Genomic DNA, 24,862 nt, shown 5'->3' with positions numbered 1-24,862 from the left:
TCTACACTTCGTTCCTTAAGTACTCGTGGATGGATACCGTCAGGCCCTGGAGCTTTGTTTATATTAACTTTCTTTAGTTGCGGCAGCACCTTGTCTTGAGTTAACCAATTACAATTATTCTGCAAGTTTTTAGTAGCAATCATTTGCACATCTATTGCCATGGGTTCTTCCTTAATATATACTTGAAGTGGACTTAACCCTGCAATGTAAACATGTTGCAGTTTCTAAAAAAGAACAACTAAAATGCTTTACATTGCACGATTAAATGGACATGCCCCTGCACCCAGACCACTTCATTGGGTTTAAGTGGTGTGGATGAGTATAGCGTCCCTTTTTAATATACATTTTAAAAGAAAACAGAACATCATATGAACATAGGTTATAGGTTATTTACAATGTTTTATTCAATCACGTAATTTCCAAAGAAGTGACAGTTCTCCTCTAAGACAGATTCAGTCCAGGAATCTGATATTGATTCTAGGTTTTCAGAGTAATATTTAGCATTAGAGAGTGAGACATGAGAGCAGTTAATGACCGTCATATACATATTAGAAAAATGGACCTCTAGGAAATTGTGCACAGATTGTACGATACCAGCACTATTATACACCTGTTTAACAGTGTAATTAAATATTTATTTATTTTTTTCCCTTGCTTTTCCTCTGTTAGAGATGTAAATGAAAAGAATACTGTAAAAGGGTAAGTGAATCTCTGGTACGTATCTGTGTACTCTGAGGATTTCTTGATACACGTAACATAAAGTTTAGTGAAGCAGGTGTCTTCAAAAATCACCTATGGAGTGCATCACACATTTCTCCTAGTCCCAACAGGACTATGGCACTTTATTATTGTTGGACATTCCAAGAACCATAACCACTAGAGCCCCATACTCCATCCCACTGTAATCTGTAAAACTGTATTAGCATGCTTTGACAAATACCCTGGCACTATAACCACTACTGTAGCGATTATGATGCTTGGAATGTTCTCTGTAATAGGCTTAGGTTTATTTTTTCAATAATTATTTTCTAACTGATGTATTAATGGCAGGCGCTTTAGCCAACTTGGAGACTTTTATTCCAATTTGGCTATTCTTGTCAACAATACACACTGTAAACTTCACAAACTCAATCCTGAATACCTTATTTCTCCCTCTTTTTGTTTAATGTCATATCTCATTTTCATAAACTAGACGCTCAGAAGAATTTTTGACCTTTAAAAGTAAATGTAATGCTGAAATGTGTCTATATTTACATTTGACCTTAAATTGTAATGTCTAGAAACTAAACCAGTGATTGTGGCTCTTTATATTAAAATGGATATGTGTGAATGTATGTGCGTGTGTACCAACAAAGGTGCACATTTATAGTAGTAGAAATACTTGTAAACTTGGCACCTACATTCATCTTTTTTGTGTATGTAAATTACATAAAATAGATCCCCCAAAGCATAAGTCCTGAAATATAGCACACTAAGCTGGCGTTTGGAAAATATAATTTGTGTTGGTTTTATTTTATTTATATGTTTACAGATTTCGCAAGTTTAACATCTTGGGAACCAACACGAAAGTAATGAATATGGAGGAGTCTAATAATGGCAGCTTAGCAGCCGAATTCCGACATCTGGTAAATTTCTACAAATTATCATGAGTCAGTTACCAGCAATTATTGATAGGATACAGAATATTCAGGCAGAAGATCGTGGTTAAAGAACAGGCCAAACAGGTTGTCCCCTCTCTTACTTTATAAAAGTGAAGTTTTCTTTCAAAATCAGCACTTTTGTCATTTATATCCTATTGATATCTTGAATTATTTTATTGACAGCTGGGAAGTAACCTGGCTTCCTGGAGCTCAGGGCAAGTGGCCTTGCAAAAACTTCTCAATGAGCTTTGAATAAACAGCCAAGTGCATGTATCTCTGTAGTGATTATAGTACCAGGATTGTCCTGCGGACCCCAGGTAAGTTGTCAAACTGTTAGCAAATGGTTTGACTGCTTACCTTGGAAGGGAGCGTAGGCACACAAGGTACCATAACAGCTACATTACACTGAAGTGATTATGGTGGTTGGAGTCTTCCTTTATGTTTAGTGCACACATGTATGTTTTGACTATGTATTTCACTTTAGCTTTTTTGCTTGAGATATATTTTGGCTCACAGTCCCACAGTAAAGTGAATACACGGTTTTGAGGTAGTGGAGATTGTTGTGTTCGGTAATTAGATGCTGTAACCTGTTACTTTGAGATCATTAAACCAGGTACGGACTGACTTTGTAAATTTTCCTTTTAGCAACTAAAGGAGCAGAAGAATGCTGGAAGCAGAACTAATGAGGTAAAATGAGCAGTGTGTAGGTGTACACAGTAACATATGGTATCCTCTTGTTACTGTCTGGTTCCATGGTAGCATCTCTACACTAATGTGTTCTGTCTCAGCAAATGTATCTCTGTAATAATCAGGCATGATTAGCAAACACTACATTAATTGGTCCTTCTCATGGCATGAAAATAAATATGTGTTGTAAGTGAGCTAAGCCTTTCTGTCTAAAATTGATAAGTAGTGCTTCTAAAAGACCCATCTACCAAGGCTTCTTACTGTTGTCACTAATGAACCAGATTGGCATTCGACTTTATTTTAGATGAGAAGTTTCCAACTGTACTCAAGGCAACCTACGGGCCAGGTTGTGTCAGTTTCCTCATTTAAATGGAACTTTGAAATGCTTAAAATCTGTTTAAATGCTTAAACCCAAACCCTCGAGGGTTGTGTTTGAAACCATCTTTCTAGGCCATTGGGCGTCCGTGACCTTTTTTTTGTTTTGTCTCCTTTTTAATTGTTCTTAACATCCATAAAAATTCACGCCTTATAAATGTATTTGAACTTTCATTGAGTTAAGGATTTGGGTAACAAACAAGCCATTATGCCATTATGTCTGCAGTTTTAGCAGGGGCGATGCTGTTGCATTTTAAGGAATATACATATTTCACAATATTTCTTATTGGTTGTTTTAAATCCAGAAAGACCATAAACTTTGAAACTGGTTGCATTTTTTATTTTGCTTTCTAAATCATTGATTAAATATAATAAATATGTTAATATATTTTTATGGTTTTAGGGTCCCCTCATTGTTACTGAAGAACTTCATTCTCTCAGTTTTGAGACACAGCTTTGCCAGCCAGGCTTTACAGTGGACCTTGAGGTAGGTCTGTTGTCTTTTTACAGTCATGGTAAAAAAAATATTACAAACTTAATGTGTTTTAATATATGTAGTTCCTAAATCCATTCTTTGAGTAAATGTAGGTGGTATTGCTCATGAAATTATCTTCACACGTGTTCAGATTCACTCTCAAATCAAGCAACGCATGGACTTTTTTACTTTTCACCAAATACGTTCTACTTGTTTTAAATAAGATAAAGTCTCTTTATGTTGTACAACACATGTTTCTCCAGACTAGCTTATCTTTCTGTTGAGTATTATATACCGCTTATTAGTGTTGCCACTTATTGTCTTGGTCAGAAGGAGGTACCTAGAACATATGTAAACGTGTAAGTCATGACTACCAAAAATAAAAAAGGATCCTTTGCACGTGTGACTTGGACATTCATGTAACTTCTAGGTACTTAGGTCACAGAAATAGAAATGAAGACTTTTTATGTCTGTTAGAACAGTGGTTCCCAACCCTGTCCTCATGGCAAATCAATGATTCAGGTTTTTTTCTGTATGCGTATTGGAATAGAAGTGAAAATATCTAAATCCTGGGCTGCTAGTGGTTCCTTGGGTTGGGAAACACTATCTCAGAACCTAGGACTTGCCTAGATTAATTATATTGAAACTGGGTACAGCTATTTGGTGTTCAGCTAACAAAGCTTAATAACACAAAGAGGTAAATTACAATTATGCATTAGGACCTTGGATGGTTAGATCTGTATCTGTGGTTGAAGTGTTTTTATTTATTTTGAGCAGGGGTGTTTTTAGATACTATATTATATGAATCTTTATATTTCACATTTTTTTTACTATACCAATACATATTTTCCTGAACTATTACCTTATGGACATATTGTGTTACGAGGAGCGCTTGCACTTTATTTTTATATTTTACTCTTTGTATCTTAGTCACTCGTCTGTGGTGTACAGCTGCCCATATATACAATTATACTTAGTTTTATTTTTAGTATTCTTTGTTGTGGACCTATACATTTTTGTTCACGAGATAAATTACAATCCAGCACTGGGAACCAATTGATAACGAGCTTGCAGAATGTATGTCTCACATTAAAATGTCACGTAGATGCCTGCAATTAAAGTCAGTTAAAAATAAAATATATGGGGGGCGGAGCCAACAGCCGAATGGACTGGTCGCATCTCTGGAGAGCTCCGAGATTTACAGGCCCAAATCAAGCGAAACTCGAATTTTTTACCCCCCAAAAAAGCTACCCTAGTCCACATACTGCAACAGGCGGCACAACAATGGGCAGGAAACATAAAAAGCCAAAACCTGACCCGCCCCGGCCGGGCACCAGCATAGGGGATCTATGGCGGCGAGCATGTGGCGCTCCGGAGCCTGACTTAGACGCCTACATGGATGACTTTGTAGACACCGACGAAGGTCTCTCTGAGCCTGAGGAGTTATGCCCACCGGCAATGCACACCCTGACACAGCCTCAGGCAAAGCCGGACACTGCCCCGGTAACTAAGGCCGAGATGAGGGAGCTGTTGGCGGAGCTCCGCAGAAACATACAGGGCGATATGGCTGCAATGAAAAAAGATATTCAGGGCCTGACACATCGTGTGAGTACTGTGGAGCAAGACTGTCGCAACCACACGAGACAAATGTCCACGCTCCAGCAGGAGGTGCAAACGCTACAACTACAGCACCTGAGGATGGAACAGACTATGGCGGCACTGGAAGACTCGCGCCGAGCCCAAAACATAAAGGTTAGAGGCATTAAAGAGACGGTCCCAGAGTCTGAACTTCCCCACTTTATACGGCGTCTAATTGGCACACTACTACCGCCTAAGCAGGCCAAAGGGGTTGTATTGGACGGCCTGTTCAGAATCCCGAAACCGCCTACGGCTCCCCAGACGGCACCCAGGGACTTGATTATCAAATTCCAAAAGCGTCAGGACAAGATGGCTGTAATGGCCGCCGCCAGAGGTAACTCACCCCTCACATTCGAAGACCTGGCCCTCTCACTTTACGCAGATCTCTCTAGAGGGACTGTGGCCTGGCGCGCAACTCTTCGGCCCTTCACCACTCTGCTCCGCGCACATTCCATCAAATACCAGTGGCGCTCCCCGCACAAACTTCAGGTGACCCAGGGTGAAAATACCTACCTTATAGCGGACCTGCAGGAGGCGAAGACGCACCTTGCCGCTTTGGGCCTCCCACCGGACTCACTACAACAGTCCCGAGCTCCTTCCAAACCACACGAGTGGAACCCGGCCACCGCAGAAACCTTTGTCCCGAGAGGCGCTACCCGCAATACACGGACAGTAACCCCTACCTGAGTGAACCGACCGAGATGCTCTGCGGAGGGAAGGCCTGACCAGCGGGCTACGACCCGGAGAGATGACCATTCGGGACACTGGCTGACGGGTGAATACGACAAGACTATATGGGACTCATGGCCCCCGTACAGTTAACCCCAAATTTACAGTGGGCAATATAGCTATACTCTTACCACAACCTAGGGGCCGCCATGTGACCAGAGTAACTTGACTTTTGGGATGTGTTCCTGTCCCGCTTGTTTTTTCTTTCTCTATTCAGTTTTTGTTGTTCCTTTTTATGATTTTACATGTCTTAACGTGGTGAAACACAATGTAAGAGATAGCTACCCTACCTCTACAATAGATACACATGACCCAGACGGGTGTAATGCACATAAGAAGAAATGTTATGTTTCCCTCACTGACTCAACTATCTTGTATAGAACTTAGAAATGTGTTGCCAGCTCATATGCCACGTTATGTCTACTGTGCAGGTTATTACATTGATTGTTCCAGTGCTCGAGGCTGAACAAAACTGTTGACCTTTACACGATAACTCACACTCACACATAACTAGCCCTCCCGGCCTCACTCTCTTCACTATGTGCCAGATCCGTCCCACGTTGTATGTTGTACCTTATATACTGTTTGATACCTCTTGAATATTATCCATGGGGCCAGGGGTCACAGCTCTAACGAGTCTTAATGTAGTGCAGTTTGTCATACTCACATCACACTTTATGCCGCACAACCCGACAAGTAGCATTTAGTTATGAAGGTTTAGTCTTTGATGACCCACAATCACCTCACACTCAGCCAGGAAAACTAGACCTTAAGACTGCACCACATGTCCCTAACATCCCCACACTAGCACCTACCACTACAATCACTCAGGGCGGCAAACTTAGCTTGCATAATACCTTTAAGAACATCTTACTGCATGTTTAATTATCTCTTAGGCATACCTTGCAGCAGCAAAGCTTTGATCTTTAATGCTAAATATATAATAGTGTTAATCTTGTTACCGTGCAAACATATACTATGCGAGGTCTCTAACGTTACTTGTTTAATATCTGCATCTATCTTTACTTCTGTGACTTTAACTTAAACAAGCATGACTAGCCTATGTATTAATACACCTTAAAACTGTGCCACTTTATCATGCCATATATATGCTATATATTGTTTTCACTGTTTGCTACTGCCGTTGTGGCATCGTGAACCTCTGTATTATCTTGTGCACAGGAAAAAATAAAGAATTCAAAAATAAAATATATATACTGTTATAGAATATTTAGGAATGTTCCTTTAACATTTTCATTATTTGTCTCCTGACAGACTGTGTCACTTCCAATTGTGGTCATTTCCAATGTCAGCCAGTTACCCAGTGGATGGGCTTCTATATTGTGGTACAACTTGCTGACCTCTGAGACAAAGGTATGGGGACATTTACCGCACATACATTTCATTTCATTAGTAATGCCAGGATAATGTAAAGTAGTAACTATATCAGGTAAGGATTCCCTCTAACGGCTTGTAGGCCTATTTGCAAGAGAAGTTATTTTTATATAATTGTAACTTGAAACAAAATGTGTGTCCCATGATATGATACCCACGAGGCGAGAGCCAATCAGTCAATCTAAGGGCATCTAATAACCATATTTTTTTTTGCAGCAGGTATATTATTAGGAAGCATTCCTGCAAAGTTGCGTTTTTTTAAGTGGTTGTAGTTTTCTTTGTTTTCACCTTCCATGACTCCACCCCCTTCCCGTTGAAATCATATGAATACAAACTATTTGCCAATTCGGCCTACTTGCTCATGCCCAGCTAGTTAGTCTTGATCTGTGGAGAAAAAAAGGCCTGTGCACTTAAAGTTTTGTTCGTGAGCAGGTTTAATTGCTAAAGGTTAAAGCATTGTTTTGGCCCTTCTATTAGCCCTTGATGAAGGCTCAATAGACAAGCTGAAAAATTTCCACCCCTGCTTGGCAGCACTATAATTGGCATTTTGAAGGACATGTGCAATCTCGTCTGGATTTGATATCCTGGATCTGTGGAAGCCAGGTTCTACATAAACTGTGAGCATGCACGTAACAGCACTGTTCACTGCCCAGTTCTCGTCTTATATGCAGTTCTCACAAATGTCTCTTATCCTTATCTTTTCTCACTAAACCACACCTTCAAGCAAGTGAGAAAAGTTGCGGCTGGGAAGGGTTTCTTGTCAGTTTAAGTCAAATGTACAGACAAAGCATCTTCTGGTGTGTGTCCTTGGAAATCTGATGCATGTGAATTGTTTTCATTGCAAGTTAGAAATGTGATCTGCATCAACCTGTATGTTTTTAGCAGATACCTTGTACTGTAAAAGGAATCTCTGGCAGGCAGGACCTTCTCATTCTGGCATAAAGTTGTAGTGTCTTTGGTTTCACAAAACTGTGGTTTTACTTTGACATTAGAAATGTTAAAGGGTTCCTATTAAAAATACTGTGTCGGCGGGGCCTGGACGCAGAGCCGAGCGGATGCAGGTCAGTACTGCTCCCGCTCCAAACGCCAAATCTGCCGTATAAAAAGCATCAAAACGACCCAAAACTCGTCCAATGGGCCACCAACAAAGAGCTGCTGACAAGGGCTACGAGTTGGTGCCAAACACCAGGCATCGACTGCAGAACACCCAGCACCGCAACCCGAGGCCTACAAGCAAGGCTGGCATGGAGGAGGCGGCCGCTCCCCCACCGCCAGCGACGGCGTACAGAAAGAGACTGGGCCCACGTTCCCCCCCCTATGGACCGGCGGGGGTTATCCCGGTCCCAGCTACCCAATACCTGCTGCCAAACGACGACGGGGTAACCCGAAAACGACTGAGACTCGCAGCAGTGGACAAGATGGCGGACTCCACACGGACCCCCACCACATGGGACCAACTGGAGCCGCTAGAGGTCCGCCTTGATAGGCTATTCACAGCCTTCTGGAAGAGGCTCGAGAGCAGACCACGAACCGCGAAACCGCCACCTGACCCACCTCACCCTCCCCACTACGCACCAAGCTTGATCAGCCGGCAGGCTCATAAGACATACTCTGATGAAAGGCGGAGGAGACGGGTGAAGCCCAGGGTAAGCGGGCCACGCAAGCAGAGGAACAGGGGCTGCCACCAAGCACCCACCCACAGACCTGAGGGCACTACCTGCCATCACCTAAAAAGAAATATATACAAACAAAACAGAATATGTGCACACAACCCCAGTGAAAAAAACAGTGATGGTATATAAACAAAATGAAACTTCCCTTCGTGGGGTTAAGTTTCCAGAACAAAGTCCCCAAAGACTTCCTCTTGTCTTCAATACAAATGCAATATAGAATAGGGGATCATCTGCTAAATACAGATAAAATGGAGAGACATAGCGTTTAACTGTGTGGGATTAAGTGAGGTGTTAAAATTTACAATTGGCCACTCACAAATTATCAGATGTAAATCAGCCTTGAGTGAAATCTTTTTCTTCTGATTCTTCACACTCCCATCAGTCAGAGTATTTGCTCAAAAGAGAAAGTATATGGAGAAAAATAAAGTGCAATTCCAGAGTAAAGTATAAAAAGAATTTAATAACTTACATATAAGTTAAAAGCATTGAATATATCACCACTGGGCGTCCTACGCGTTTCGTCCTAAGATGGGACTTCCTCAGGGACTTGATGCATCAATCACAACAGAAAATGTGTATAAAAAACATACCCCCCCACCCGTTCTTATATATCCCCTCCCGGAGTTCATTATTCAATTATTCCCGGCCGGTGTTTTTTCTCCGTTCGGGCCGCACTTCCTGCTTGGACGCGATGACGTCATCACGTGCGCACGTCCCTTGCGTTCCAGACGTGCGTTCCAAATACCCGGAAATGGATGGCAGTTATGAATCTTCAGTTCTCCCGGAGATATATGGGCAAATCAAAACATATAAGGGGGAAGGAAGTTAAAAGAAGACTCTGGATAGCACATTTGTGGATAAAAATATCCATTATATTTCTACTGAAAGCTGAACAATTCATATGTATCAAAAATATATACATAAATATTATAAACTATGTTGTAGAAAATCATAATAAAAATGAAGAAAATAAAAAAATATATAAAAATAAAAATACAGTAAAACAAGTATATACATCTGAATTATTACATTCAAAATGGAAATCTAAGGTGAAACTCCATATATTTACATCTTTCTTACATACTGATTTCTCATTTTGGGAGTGTGTATAGGACAGACAAATGAGGGTACATACAGCCCAATATTAACACGTCACTCTTCTACAATATATTGGTAATTAAGTGCATAAGGTGGAACCCATTTCTACATGTGTATTTGTTCGCACTCCTCCCACTCATCTCACTCTCTATGATGTCTCCACATTTTTCTATCTCTACGGGTTTTCCCATTAGAATTTTTCAAAAAGTTTTTAACGTTTTTTAAAGGGGCCCCATGTTTAATACCAATATGAATAATTGGCCATATTATTTATACTGCTGATATTTGATATTAATACCCCTAGAGGACTGGTTTATATATATATAATCTTTCGAAATAAATACATTAATGGCGCCTTTATATGAAAATTGGAAACTACATAGAAATGAAATGAGGAAAAGGAAGTGCGACATCCGTACAAGACTTTTTTACAACCACAATTAATCTTCAAAAAAACTCCACAGGTCAATATCCAAATTCAAACCCCAAGGTTGGAGTGTCTTTAGTTTATTTATCCAGAATGTTTCTCTCTGTGAGAGTTTTTTAGTTAAATCTCCTCCCCTCCAGTAGGGATCCACATGTTCAATGCCCACGAAAGAAAAATTTTGCCAATCAAATTGGTTGCAGAAATTACAATGCAGAGGTACTATATGTTTAGTTGATTTTTTTCTAATATTATTTTGATGTTCCAATACTCTTTCTTTAAGTTTTCTACAGGTTCTCCCCACATATTGTTTCCCACATGGGCATTGAAGCATGTAGACTATATTCTTGGTGTTACAATTAATGTTAGATTTTATTTTAAATTTCTCTCCGGTTGTAGAGCTCCTAAATTCTCTCTTTTGTATGTATCTTTGATTTTTACATGCTTTGCAGTTATTGCAAGGGTTAAAAACTTTAAAAACTTTTTGAAAAATCCTAATGGGAAAACCCGTAGAGATAGAAAAATGTGGAGACATCATAGAGAGTGAGATGAGTGGGAGGAGTGCGAACAAATACACATGTAGAAATGGGTTCCACCTTATGCACTTAATTACCAATATATTGTAGAAGAGTGACGTGTTAATATTGGGCTGTATGTACCCTCATTTGTCTGTCCTATACACACTCCCAAAATGAGAAATCAGTATGTAAGAAAGATGTAAATATATGGAGTTTCACCTTAGATTTCCATTTTGAATGTAATAATTCAGATGTATATACTTGTTTTACTGTATTTTTATTTTTATATTTTTTTTAATATATTTTTTTATATATTTTTTTATTTTCTTAATTTTTATTATGATTTTCTACAACATAGTTTATAATATTTATGTATATATTTTTGATACATATGAATTGTTCAGCTTTCAGTAGAAATATAATGGATATTTTTATCCACAAATGTGCTATCCAGAGTCTTCTTTTAACTTCCTTCCCCCTTATATGTTTTGATTTGCCCATATATCTCCGGGAGAACTGAAGATTCATAACTGCCATCCATTTCCGGGTATTTGGAACGCACGTCTGGAACGCAAGGGACGTGCGCACGTGATGACGTCATCGCGTCCAAGCAGGAAGTGCGGCCCGAACGGAGAAAAAACACCGGCCGGGAATAATTGAATAATGAACTCCGGGAGGGGATATATAAGAACGGGTGGGGGGGTATGTTTTTTATACACATTTTCTGTTGTGATTGATGCACCAAGTCCCTGAGGAAGTCCCATCTTAGGACGAAACGCGTAGGACGCCCAGTGGTGATATATTCAATGCTTTTAACTTATATGTAAGTTATTAAATTCTTTTTATACTTTACTCTGGAATTGCACTTTATTTTTCTCCATATACGTTCTCTTTTGAGCAAATACTCTGACTGATGGGAGTGTGAAGAATCAGAAGAAAAAGATTTCACTCAAGGCTGATTTACATCTGATAATTTGTGAGTGGCCAATTGTAAATTTTAACACCTCACTTAATCCCACACAGTTAAACGCTATGTCTCTCCATTTTATCTGTATTTAGCAGATGATCCCCTATTCTATATTGCATCACCTAAAAAGAACCTGCAGGGCCACAACGGGATCACCGAAGCGAGACACCATGAAACGGGCACCGGATCCGAAAGCTGGCGGGAAGAACACCTCACCGCTGCATGGCAACAGGGCTCCTGCACGCAACACCAGCCTCCTGACTGCTCTCACCACCGACTACCTCGCCTGCCCTCACTCCCAGCACACATATCCAGCCTCCAGGGAAGGGGTTGGGTGACCGAGATGGACTCCTGTTTCCAGCTGGCTAAGGACAGTGTCCCCCCCTCTACAGGCACAGGCTGAGTAAACTGCCGACCACTCCATAGCAAAACACACCTCTACTTTGTCTTTTTTCTTTTTAGTTCCCTCTAAATGCAAATGTTCCCCTTGCATATTATGACTCATATGCGATTGAATTATCCTGTTAATTTAAAAATTGCATATATGTGATCCTGAGAACAGAACCACGTGATTCTCTCCTTCTATAGGCTAGGAACATAGGCTGTTCAATATTGAAAGGCGATCTCAGGCAAACCCAATCTGACCTAGGGGGCTGTATATCCCTATGCATATTGCCTTAACGTATTTAACAAAAGCAAAATTTATTTTCTTATTATACTTTATGCTTGCTAAGCGATAATTATAGTTAAAAACGCGCAGTTAACCAATAATATGCATCTCATAACCAGATCTGTTTTATGCATGTCTAGCTTAGCATGTTTTATTACGAAAGCGTTGTATAAGAGCTTGCTATCTTCATATAATACAAAAATGTGCCGTCTAAAATGCCACACTGTACAATGTTATGGAATTGCTTGTAGACGCTGTTGTGGCGCTACACGCTAGTTGTCAATCTATGCACAAGAAAAATAAAGAATTTAAAAAAAAAAAAAAAAATACTGTGTCATATTGAGTAATCCTTGCTGGCATGTGATCCCATGCCAAGGCTAAGTTCTCCCTGCAATCCAATCCTTTTTCAGTGATGTTATTCTCCGTTACTGCATATATAAAAAAAAAAATGCTGAGGTTAGAATTTCACTTTGAAACAATGCATGTACAGATATTAACCCCTTAACTGCTGGAGGTGTAACTTTACCTCTGGCAGCATCATTAGCCAACCCAGAACATAGGTCCGGGCTGGCTAATGTCAATTCTGTGAAAAATTGGCATTAAACGCCAGCACACACAGCACGCTGACACCAGACAGCAAATGGCGGAACAGTCCACACCCTTCCCCCAGGAGCTTGGAGAAACCTTTTAACCCCTTAAGGACACATGACATGTCATTATTCCCTTTTATTCCAGAAGTTTAATCCTTAATGGGTTAAATGTGGTGTGTAAAGGTCTGTTGACATGTCAAAATGCATATGCTTCATGTTGCAGGAAGAGCTCAGATTTAATGTAATTTTTCGTAATTTTTAATGAAGGGTTTCTCCAATGTTTATGACCACTTCTGCATTTTGAAATAGTCATGGAGGAAGGAGTTTGCTTGCACTTTTTGTTCCAGGGGCTAGTTACCTTACACGTGACTTTGGCAGCATAGAACTCTGTTAGAGAAACCCTTTAAGGAATTTTCATACTTGAAATAGACTTTTATTTTTTATTTTTTGCCCAGGTTTCCATGTTAATCGTTTTGTTTTTCAATTATTTCTCCCTCAGAACCTCTCCTTTTTCCTAAACCCACCTGCACCCACTTGGTCACAGTTGGCTGAGGTAATAGGTTGGCAGTTCTCTTCTGTAACCAAAAGAGGACTCAATACGGACCAGCTGAGCATGCTGGGAGAAAAGCTCTTGGGTAAGATGAACAGTCACGATCACTTGATGCAAATATGCCTTTTGCATATATTTGGAAGATCATAGGACACATTTTCTTGTATTTCCCATTGATATAACACAATATAACACTTTTAATTGGGATCCATCTTTACTTTGAGTCGTTCATTAAAGTTTAGCGATGGCATGTCATGTTTTTCACTTATAAATTTGCTCATATTTTAGATAAATTCTGGTGGAAAAGTGAGGTTTGAATAACTTTACATCTCACCATTTTACATCACATGCATTAAAACAAATATTTCAGCAGTAGAAAAAAAATCACTTCAAATGGTACTTTTCATTTGTAGAGATCAGTTTCACCTATGAAGATGGATGTAGACTGATATCCGATATTGTGATAATCAGTCTCAAAATGTAGAAAAATACAACATATACTTAGTTTTATGTCTAGCCCACATTTGACCTCATTCATAGCCAAACTGTTATTGTCAATCAAACAAGATTAAAATACGATGCAGTATTTTCTCCACATTTAAATCTTTTTAGATTTTGCTAATAAAGAAGAGCATTTTGCAGCTTTCTGCACTGTAAACCTGCCTCCATAAGTACACACACTCAGTTTATAAAGCAACTTCCTTAGGTTATCACAAGATCAGTGTTAGCTGAGCTGCTAACATGACTCTGCCTGAAGCCGATCCCTGTCCTCTTATGATTGGTCTCCTTTCCTTTTAGCACAGTTGTGATATAATATACAGGTAAAGAGTCGGCAGCTCTTTTAACCCATATAGTATGCTTTACACTGATCGTTGGCTGAGCTGCACTGTTTACCTTTCAGTTTTTGTAAAAAGGGGAGGTGTGGCTAAGGGGGTTGAATTTGCTACAGAAACCTACAAAACATTTATTTTACTGAAAAATCTATCTTTGCTTTCTGGTTATAGAACAAGCCGTAAGCCTGTGATTAACCATTAGCACTTGGCCAAAGATGAGGATACTACCACAACTATATACACTACAGATGTACATATAACCAAAGTGACAAAGATTAGTCGCTTAGTCGATCTCACGATCTAAACATTAAAGGGACACTGTAACCGCTGCATCTCATTGAAGTGGTTATAGTGTCTGCAGTTCCCTGGCATGTCAGAGTCCCCAGCAAACCATCTCCTCTATGCTTCTTGGGCTATAAAAAGCATTAGCCTGAGTAGCATTGTTTGGCTGTGTTAGACTGAAAGCAGTCATCTGACACTCTCAGCCAATCACAGCACTCATTGCTGGTATAAATCATCATGACTAGAAGAAAGTTGTAATCTCTACCTTAGCCATACCTCCATTATGGGCTGGACTGTGTGTCCTGAAACCCCCATTAATGTCAGATTGCTCAAAAACGTTTTAGCACTGAATAGTGCCAGTGGACTCCATACTAATTCAATGAGATAATATGATTGTCGTGCCTACAGTGTCCCTTTAAGGGTAGACGTTCTCATCAATTTACACTTGACCCCTCAAAATAGCAATGTATGTTTTATTTTACTTTACAGAATCTTTATTTGAGTCTTGTTTTTCTTTTCCTTGAACCAGGTCCAAATGCAAACAATGCTGAGGATCTTATCCCATGGACTAAATTCTGCAAGGTAAACATGACATTTTACAATATTACAATATGGTGTCTAAATCTCAGCCATTTTCACTGAGACGTTTTGTACCCACCCGTTATGTGTCTACACGCTTTATACCTTGTGTGCATCCTACATATAATTTACCCATGTTGCAGCGAGGCTAAGGGAAACCATGGCTTAGCTCTGCATGTTTTCCTGCCCAGCCTGTCAGTGGAGATCGACCCGTGCTATGCGCAATGTACGTGGATATGTACCCTCCCCCTCCACTCACAGCACAGCTGCACTCGGACATTCATTGAGAGCCCAGACGCGTACCTGGCCTCTGCTACGGTCTCACTCTGACTCACCACAACTAGTGATAGATATAGCATATTGCTGTTAACACAGTGTTCCCCTCCCGAATGTCACCTGTGCTGTACTGCATCAACCTTTTCAACCTTTTTTTTGTCAATCTGTTTTTTTATTAAGGCATTTTGTCACAGAATGAAGAAAGGGGAAATGCATGCATTGTATACAAGATAGGGATATCACAGCGTAGTTCAACATCTCCTAGATAGTCGTTCCTCATTTTTGAATATAATAGGCACAAGGTTATTAAGTATGAGATAAACATGCTTTTTAAGTATAAGCAAAACAATAAAGCAAAACCTAACTTAGTTGAGTAGTAAAGGTTACACATCCGAGTCCAGATAGCCACTACAGCTAGTCTTGCAAATTATAGCATGCTAAATAGTTGTGTGTTAAATGTTTTCGACTATGTAGATTGTTGCTGGGAGAGTAAGTTTAATAAATAGGATTGCTATAACATGCTAACTAAGCCCCAAGACTGAGCTTTCAGGTGGGCCTAGTGCAATGTGAAGTGTAGGAAAACTAAATATATACATGTTCCAACAGTGTGCTAGTTAGTGCTAAACTTTTGTGATTAGCTTGCAGGGCTAGGTTCCTATAGTGGGGGACTGTGTGGTACTGCAATTAGTGAACACTGCTTTAGCGTGCATAAGTGTGCAGTCCATGCCAAGCCTGTTAGGGGGCATAAGAATAGAGTGGCAAGTCAGGTTGAGAGGCTAGCCAAGCAAGCAAAGCCACAGATCTGACACATCATAGCAGCTTTGAAGCAAACTCAAGAGTTACACCTAGGTATCTTAGAGGCATCAACTGGGACCGTTCCAGGGTCATATGGGGGTTCTCGGAAAGGTGCGGTATTACGCCAGTCCTGCGTGCTAGTTAGTCTGTTTTCATCCTATACCCATACAAGGTAGGAAGGTGCTTTGGCCCTGGGGGGTCCGCATCGTCACAGTAAGGGGGTGGGGGGTTCCAGACAGTCGTGGTGCCGTGTGTGCTGCGAGTGTCCTCACTCCAGCGCCAGGACTGTTGGAAGGGCTGCATTTGTAGTCCACAGACTCTGGTATGCTGGGCGGCCGGGTCTCTCCCTTTGCGGGTGCTACGGAGGGCCTCAATGTTTTGCCGCCGCCTGCGATGGGTGGTCCTGCGGCGTTGTGGGCGATGCTGTGGAGACTTTCTCCGGGTGGCCTCCAGCCTGAGTAGGCAGGCAGCTTGGGTGATGTGTGCACCAAGCTGGATCCGCCTGAGTGAGGTGCACTCGACCCTTCATCACCAGCCCTCTTCACCTCCCGCCCAGGTGTTGGTGGCTGTGGTGCCAGGCGCTGTTTTTTCCGTTCCCAGAATCGCTGGAAGATTGCGTCTAGGCATCGGAGGGAGCACTCTATTATCTCACCGCCAGAGTCTGCACGTGTAGGTGCCTGGCGAGGTGAGGCCTGGCGAGGTAGAGGCTAGCCCCGCCATTCTGGTTGTGGGATATTGTGGGCGCGAGGAGTCGGTGAGTGAGTGGATCTGTTCGGTGGGGACCGGGATAACCCCTGCTGGTCCTTATGGGGGTGCCCTTATCGAGAATCTCCGCTTGTTGTCACGGTGGGAGTGCGGCTGTCTCTTCCCACAGCGGCCAAGCTAGTAGGCCGCAGAGGCCGTGTGTACGGAGCTGACCGGAGAGGCCACATGATTGGCATCAGTTTGTACGGCGCGTTGTCCCTCGGCACCCTGTAGTTGGCCTTGGGTCGGTAGATGCTTGGTCTGGTCGGTATTCGATGAAAACCGACACCGAGAGCAGGAGCTTCAGCAACTTGCGACTGCTCTGCTTTGAGGTCATGCTCTGCACCAACCTTTTAACCCCTTAGTACTTTTCTACCCACTGGCATACATATAGGGGTCGCAGCTGCAACCGGACCTGTCACTCCAGGGGGCCCGGCTGCCCTGCGGACCCCTGCGACCCTGTACCAGCCGCCATGTTTTGTGGCCCTGGGGGAGGGGGGTATCCCCATGGATCAGTTTCGCACCGAGGCCCCATGGATTGTGTGTACACCACTGCTTCTACCCTATATAATAATGCACCTTTTCCTTTTGTTGCTTTATCCCTTTTGATTCATATAAACCCCATATTAAGGTTTCACACTAACTTTGGATTCATAATAATTAATATATTTTTGATAAAAAGAAATTGAGAATCATCAAACTAATTATGAATTATTATACAACATAGTACTGGATTGTTATGTAGCATTAGAAATAAACTGGTCTGTGTTCTTTAATGTAATAATTTCAAATTGAACTTCTATTTCCAGGTATATACCCTGTAAAGGGGGTACTTATACCCCTAATGGGGGCACTTTGCAAATCCAGCTGAATAGTGAACACTATAGTGAACACTCAGGGATTGTCGAGGATTTTGTTGGGTGGGGAGAGAAGTCTGATAGTCTTTTATTTGATTTATTTGTAAAGACAGAGTTGGTGATATTGTGAGTGACAGATATTGCTGAAAGTTGTTTTTTCTTGGCATGACAGATTTTTGTGGTGCAAGTCCTACTCTACCAGCCAGTCTTAAAAGATGTTACTGCAAACCTTCTCCTGTTACATGAGCAGTGGGATGGAGAGGGCAGGAATACGCACAGTCTCCCTGCCTTCTAATGACTTACACAGCATCTGACAATTCCTTGCAAATTGGCACATGACGCACACTAGTCACAATGACTGGTGAGTTGGAAAGTCAGGCAGGAGTGTCAGGAGGCTTACGAAGTCCAAAAAGGTTTACCTATTCTTAAAGCAGGCAACTTATTCACAGAATAAATACAATACTTTAATGTTGTGCAGAACAATTGCAAACCTGTATTAATGAAAATACAGAAAATAATGTTTAGTTTTTTTTATACTTTCAGGAAAACTTAAATGAGAAAACTTTCCCCTTTTGGCTTTGGATTGAAGGCATCTTGGAGCTTATTAAAAAGCATCTGTTATGTCTATGGAATGATGGGTATGTATGACAGAGTGTAATGCTAGTTTTCATGGTATTTTTAGAGAAAATTGCTGTTACGAAACAAAGGAAGCTTAACCTTAGGACTTCAGTTACCACCATAACTGTTCCAGCATGATGGGAGTTATAACCCATTTGACTGGAGTGCTAAAGATAAGCTGTCTAGCTGAAACTCCAGGCTTTTCGACATAATATTTTACTTGAGTTCTGAGCGGGGACCCACCGAAGGGCAGGCTATTTCAGCTGCTGTCTGTTCTCAGAATACTCTTGCTAACTGTGTTTTGCTCCTCATAATATTTTATGTCCATGAGAGTGCAGATTCTCTCCTAGCAGTAGAACAGTTGGCTGTACAGAAAACCTGCACAGTTGGGGGTATGTAAGGACCACAGGTTTTCAAAAGCTTAGCCCGATAAAACTTCAAAACACGTCAAAGGCTCTCCTAACTGGAAAAATTTAAGCTTGACAACTCACAATAATGCTTATTGTGCAGGTGGTGGTGGTACATTTGTTGCAATTCTAGACATCCACTGAAAAGTAGCGGGAGTTAGGGGATTCCTCTGGCACAGAACTCTCTATTTTATTTAATTTGGTTTAGATCTCTAGGACTAGCCGCGTTTGCGTCCCAAGGTACAGATCACTTGTTGCCTGACATCTATTCACTGCACTGGAACAGGTTATGGTCACATTGGAGACCTGAGTATGGCTGGCTCTGTTTTTACATTTAATCTGCATGTGCTTATGAGTGGAAAACAGGGAATCCTTGCAATGATGGGGTGTTAGAAAGAAGAAAATTTTGCTTAAAGCCATATTTTCCGTCACTATAAACAGATGCATTGTGGGCTTCATTAGCAAAGAAAGAGAGCGTGGCTTGCTGAAGGAGAAGGAACCTGGGACGTTTCTTCTGAGATTTAGTGAAAGCAGTAAAGAAGGAGCCATCACTTTCACTTGGGTTGAGAGATCCCAAAATGGTAAGAAAACAAATAAGATTTCCTGGATGTAATAGAATCCTAGTCCTTAAAAGTGAACAGATAACTATCTGAAATGGGCCAGGATATAGCTGCTAAGTGTCCACATACTGTTACCTCACAATTTGTAACTGCCTGCAGATTAATGGTGTTGGGAATACACTTCATAATGTGACAGATCAGTGGGCATATTAGGACAATGACTGATGGTCCATCATATTTTACTTCCCACCATTACTGCACATCCTGTCCATTGGTCCTTGCTTGCGGACCACTGTTTCTGTCAACGTAATTTTTCAGTAGCAAAGCTACTAGATGTTAAATCTGTGACCTTTATTTTGGTCAGTGCTACTTTGGCACACAAACAAATAGCAGACTTCAGAATACACATCATGTCTCTCTAATCCCCTTTTTTTCTTGTTTGTGCAATTTATTTGCTTACTTTTATTTCTTGGACCCCATCGACGGTTTTCACAATATCACTACAAATACTATCACTTTCTATATTTCACAATATCAATATGTCATATAAATGTTCCCCATTCCATATTCCTTACCCTGAAATACTCATTACAGTTATACCAACTACGTATTGCCCAACCCTGCACAACTCACTGTCCCGTTCCTGTGTACCTTGTGTTCTAAAAAAAATATATAAATAAAACTCACCAGCACCAAGGCCAAGTTTTCCCTGCTGGTGGATGTATGTCATGGAGGCATGGCTGAAGGTGGGTGCAGGCTGGCATGAAGGTGGGGGGGGAACCATGCCACAACTGACATACTTGTTTATGCACAGTTTGGACATAAGCAGCCGGAAGAGTTCTGGGCTGGTTCTTCCACCTTTAAAATCCTGAAGTGTTCGTGGCGATCGGAGTAACCTTTTATGGTCACATTTGGAAACCGTGTTAGCACATGAAAAGACGGGTCTTTCACAGTTTTCTCTGAAGATCTTGAAAAACCCAAATCTTGATCCATTCAGTTTCTGATGCAAAGTTGTAAGTTTATCTGTATTTATTCATTGTATTTTCTTCAGCAGAGCCCCAGTTTCATTCAGTGGAGCCGTATACAAAGAAAGAGCTGTCTGCTGTAACATTCCCTGACATTATCCGCAACTATAAGGTTATGGCTGCCGAAAATATTCCGGATAACCCCCTGCGCTACTTGTATCCAAACACACCAAAAGACCATGCATTTGGGAAATACTACTCCAGGCCAAAAGAGAGTAAATATATTTTCATTATTTTCAGAACTGGACTGTATGTATTGATGGAGAAGGGGAATGTCTTTTGAAAACTTTTAGGAGAAGTCTCTGCCTTCCTAATAAATGATGAAACAAACCGAAATAATGTTTTTATTGGTTTTAGTTTTGTTTTGTGTAAGCAGCCATTTCTCAAACTTTCAGATGAGGTTGATAACTTCCTTATCTATTGCCAAACCAAACCATATCAGAATCACAATTTGATATTCATGTTGACAATGCTTTGCTTCTTTCCTTTTGTTACCAATTAACACAACTGTCATCTCGATGACTAGGCTATTTACTAACAGTGAGATCTGCCTGGAATCCAAAATGAATGTAAAGTGAATTTCAACATTTAGGCCAAAATTGGAAAATTCACCAAGTCAATTGTGTTATGAGTTTTGCTATTGTGGCCTTAAAGTTCACTTACTACAGTTCACCCTCTATCGATTAATCATGTACGGGAGTTTTGTATGTACAACAATTCTGGGACACAGTTCTGTGAACTGAGTAACCTGCAAACAAATCCAATTTGTTTCCATAGTAATTGCCCCGAGATTACATGTCCAACCCTTCTTTATAAGCAACGTCTCTGATTTCCCAGACAGTCATTGTGTTTAGTTTTATTTCCAATAATTGGACTCTTGTCTCTGAATAATTCATAGCCTAAAACAGTATAACAAAATAAATGAAAATATCATGAGCAATCACACCAAAATACAAACCTCCGGTTATTTTTAGGGGTTTGTTTGTATTTCAGATTTGTTTTGTTTTTGTGTTGAGTATGTGTGTATCTTATTTCAGCACCAGAACCAATGGACGTTGATGGACCTAAAGGAACAGGATATATTAAAACTGAACTGATTTCAGTGTCTGAAGTGTGAGTACCTTAATGTTTTTTTTAAATAAATCTGTATTTGCAATGGCTGAACATTATTATAGCAGTGATGGTGATCTTTAGTCACTACACACCACACAATTTCTCACGTGAACTATAGTCCACAAGGTTTTTCTTGATTTGCCAAGAATATGGGAAGCACTACTAAATGTTTTGTTTTTTTGAGGAGCGGTAGTTGTTTTTTTTTATCCCCAATATCAAATCTTCCTTCTGCTTGTAGACATCCATCCAGACTCCAGAATGCTGAATTCCTTCTGCCAATGTCACCTGATGAGTACGCTGACCTTGCACAATTAGTTGGCCCTGCTGAAATCGATACAGTGGTGGGTAATATGGAAAAAGTACTTCAAGAGATATATAGCTGTAAATATTTGGTTTTCAAATGAATCAGCATGTGTGAAATGTTCCATAAGGCACCTTGTTCCATTTGTGTGGTTTCAATTGAAATCTACACATCTAGTTCAAACTTACAGTTGAACACCAATTCACTCCTTACGTAGGCTGTGCTTATATAATGTGTGAGAGAAAATGGGCATTGAAGTGTGGAGGATGCAAAACACACAATAAATAATTGGAACTCAATTAACTATACATTACAGTACAGAGGAACTTTCACATCTGAAAATATAACACCCTTTTTGTCCAGTGCTCTGTTTTCCTCTAAATATTTATTTAAATGTGGAACTGTCACTTATTGTTCACTATACGTAAAAAAAAACCCTGTATTTGTGAGGTGTGAAAAAACAAAATTAATCGTTAAAGGTTGAACATGATGGACTTGAGTCTATTTTCAACATAGATTACTATGTAACAGAAATCCAAACCTCTTTTTCCTGTGTGTGTGACTCCATCTTGGCTCGTTGTCAATCATTGTCATAAGCATAAAGAAAGTATACGTAGGAGAGGAGAAATGGAACATGTCTATTTGTCCTCTTAAAAAATAAATAACAACTTTTAGATGATTTTCAAAGTAAAACATAATCCAGTTCAGCCCAGGCACAGCCATGGCACATATTGCATTCGATGAGAAGAAACAAAGATTTGGGGGTAATTTATCAAAGTGTCATATTATGAAAAATAGTGCAAAATACTGGCAGGAACATTTTATTCGGGATTACTCCTCGTGTCATATTTGCACAATTATGTATAAAAGCATTTTGATATTTGCCCATTGTTTCTATTTCTCCGTCTCCATTTTAATTGCCATGTGTTTGTGTGGTAGGTATATGTGGTAGTAAAGTAAAGTGTGCGCTGCTATGTTTGCCTGGTTCCTAGTTTTTGGCTCTAATTGGCGTCCCTTTGACAAACCACCAAGAGATTGCATTACCAATGCTGCTGAAGACAGGACAAAGTTTACACTTCTGCTTTATCAGTGCCAATTCCGTTCAGCCTGGAGGGCAGTGATAGACTGAGTACTGGTCGCAGTTTACCCCAGCATAGAATAAAATCTTAGCGTCACGGTCCCCTCTATTAGATGGTGGAGGAGATGGTTCCTTTTATTGTCATCGTAAAAATGGAATGTGCAAAGAAGTGACAGCTTGTATAACACGAACGCTAATATGTACACTGTATGTTGTATCTCAATAGTAGCATCTCGTAGAGGGAAGACTAAGATTTGGATGATAGAAAGGGTAGTTGTAATGAGAACAAGAGAATACCAAGGGGTCTCAAAACGATCACAGAGAAAGGAAGGGATGTGTGTCAGGGACTTAGAGAAATGGCAGTCATTGGTTGTGTTTGAAGATATTACCTTTTGTTGAAGCAATAACTTTTTTCCTTTTTTTTCCTTTCTTCAAACAGATGTCTTCATACAGCAGCTAACAACAGTACCTGAATCTCTTAAATATCTGTACACCAAACAAAGAACTTAAGGAATTGTAATAGTGTATCATGTTCTGTTTTTTTTTTTAAAAAATGCATTTAAAACCTCAAAGATACATTTTAAACACGTGGAAAATATTTCCCTGTTTATTGGGAAAAGTCCATAGTGTGGATTACAATGCATCGGAGTACCATGGTACTGTGCCTTTCATTTCTTAGTGTTCATGTCTAATGTTCCTAATCGGGAATGGTTTGAGAAGTCTGCATGATGCAGCGTCAATATCCAGCGTTTGGTGTCTGTTTTGGCTGCATCGACATGTTTAAAATTGTGTTTTCAGCATGCAATGAGCAAAGTGGTGAGTCAGCTGGTATACCCAGTCTATATGGTTGATACTCAGACCATAGAAAGTGAAGCTTAAAGAAAAAGTAGTTTGAGTAAAATATTTTATATACCATTAACCCCATTTTCAACTTTGTTAGGGCAATCACCATCTTATTTCTGATATTCATCAACATTTTAACAGCTGATATGCTTTTAGCGATGTTAATGCGATTGCAATCCCACCGTTACAATCACAATTAAAATCCTTAACGTTTGCAAGACTTTAACAGGACCATTGAAACCATAATTTGGGGTATTGTTTTATTTGTGCGTTTTGGCAAAATAGTAGAATGAACACCACAATTACTTTCTTAGATTCAAAGTGGCTCTGTCATCTTTTGGGGTGTTTGCATATTTTGCAAAGACCCCCAACGGTGACATTGCCTCTTGGTGTTTGTTGGCCCTGGGGTGCAGAATAGGTGAATTATGCTTACCTGATGCAGTTGTCCTTGGACACCACCATCTTAGATCTGCAACTGCTGGTGCTTCATCCACCAGGAGAACACGTCAGTGCGGTTCTCTAGCTCATGTGTGAGAGTACAACACTGATGTCTATAGATGATCCTGTGAGGCCGCTAAAGCCACCATAGATAATATACTTCGATGAGCGAAACAATGCCTTATTTACGAAGCTGTAGCAAGCAACAGCTGTGGGAAGTGACAAAACTTGACAATGGTCGCTCAACTTCTATCAAGTTTTACCAACTTAAATGACCACTATAGTTCAAGGAAAACAAACTCGTTTTCCTGGCACTATAGTGTCCTGAGGGTGCCCCCACCCTTAGGGTCCCACTCCCGTGGCGTTTAAGGGGGAGGAAGGGGTTAATCTCTTACCTCTTGTCCAGCGCCGGGCTTCCTCGGCGCTGGGACTCTCCTCCCTCTTCTTCCGTCATTGGCTGACTGCACATGCGCGGCAGGAGCCGCGCACGCATTCAGCCAGTCTCATAGGAAAGCATTCGTAATGCTTTCCTATGGACGCTAGCGTCTTCTCACTGTGAAAATCACAGTGAGAAGCGCCTCTAGCGGCTGTCGATTAACCCATATGTAAACATAGCAGTTTCTCTTAAACTGCTATGTTTACAGCAAAAAGGGTTAAACCTAGATGGACCTGGCACCCAGACCA

At 40.6% G+C, this 24,862-nt stretch overlaps 1 protein-coding gene across 2 annotated transcripts in view; it reads left to right on the top strand.

Moving 5' to 3' along the window:
- Positions 1-23,438, top strand: part of STAT1 (signal transducer and activator of transcription 1) — a 45,274-nt gene extending 21,836 nt beyond the window's left edge. The window contains exons 12-24 of one of the 2 annotated variants that reach the window (XM_063430163.1): positions 670-699; positions 1,532-1,625; positions 2,286-2,327; positions 3,106-3,189; positions 6,820-6,918; positions 13,379-13,514; positions 15,074-15,126; positions 18,339-18,433; positions 19,262-19,401; positions 20,435-20,620; positions 21,443-21,518; positions 21,757-21,859; positions 23,337-23,438. In XM_063430163.1, the coding sequence (XP_063286233.1) occupies positions 670-699; positions 1,532-1,625; positions 2,286-2,327; positions 3,106-3,189; positions 6,820-6,918; positions 13,379-13,514; positions 15,074-15,126; positions 18,339-18,433; positions 19,262-19,401; positions 20,435-20,620; positions 21,443-21,518; positions 21,757-21,859; positions 23,337-23,357 (1,159 nt within the window). In that variant the 3' untranslated portion in view covers positions 23,358-23,438. Of the gene's footprint in view, positions 1-669; positions 700-1,531; positions 1,626-2,285; positions 2,328-3,105; positions 3,190-6,819; positions 6,919-13,378; positions 13,515-15,073; positions 15,127-18,338; positions 18,434-19,261; positions 19,402-20,431; positions 20,621-21,442; positions 21,519-21,756; positions 21,860-23,336 lie in introns of both variants that reach the window. The other variant, XM_063430162.1, reaches the window with a different exon arrangement.
- The last annotated feature ends 1,424 nt before the right edge of the window (positions 23,439-24,862 follow it).

The sequence above is a fragment of the Pelobates fuscus genome, chromosome 8 (assembly GCF_036172605.1).
Source record: "Pelobates fuscus isolate aPelFus1 chromosome 8, aPelFus1.pri, whole genome shotgun sequence".
NCBI classification, from domain to species: Eukaryota; Metazoa; Chordata; class Amphibia; order Anura; family Pelobatidae; genus Pelobates; species Pelobates fuscus.
The sequence above is the reverse complement of the archived record's forward strand: the minus strand, read 5'-3'. Positions and strand labels throughout refer to the sequence as shown.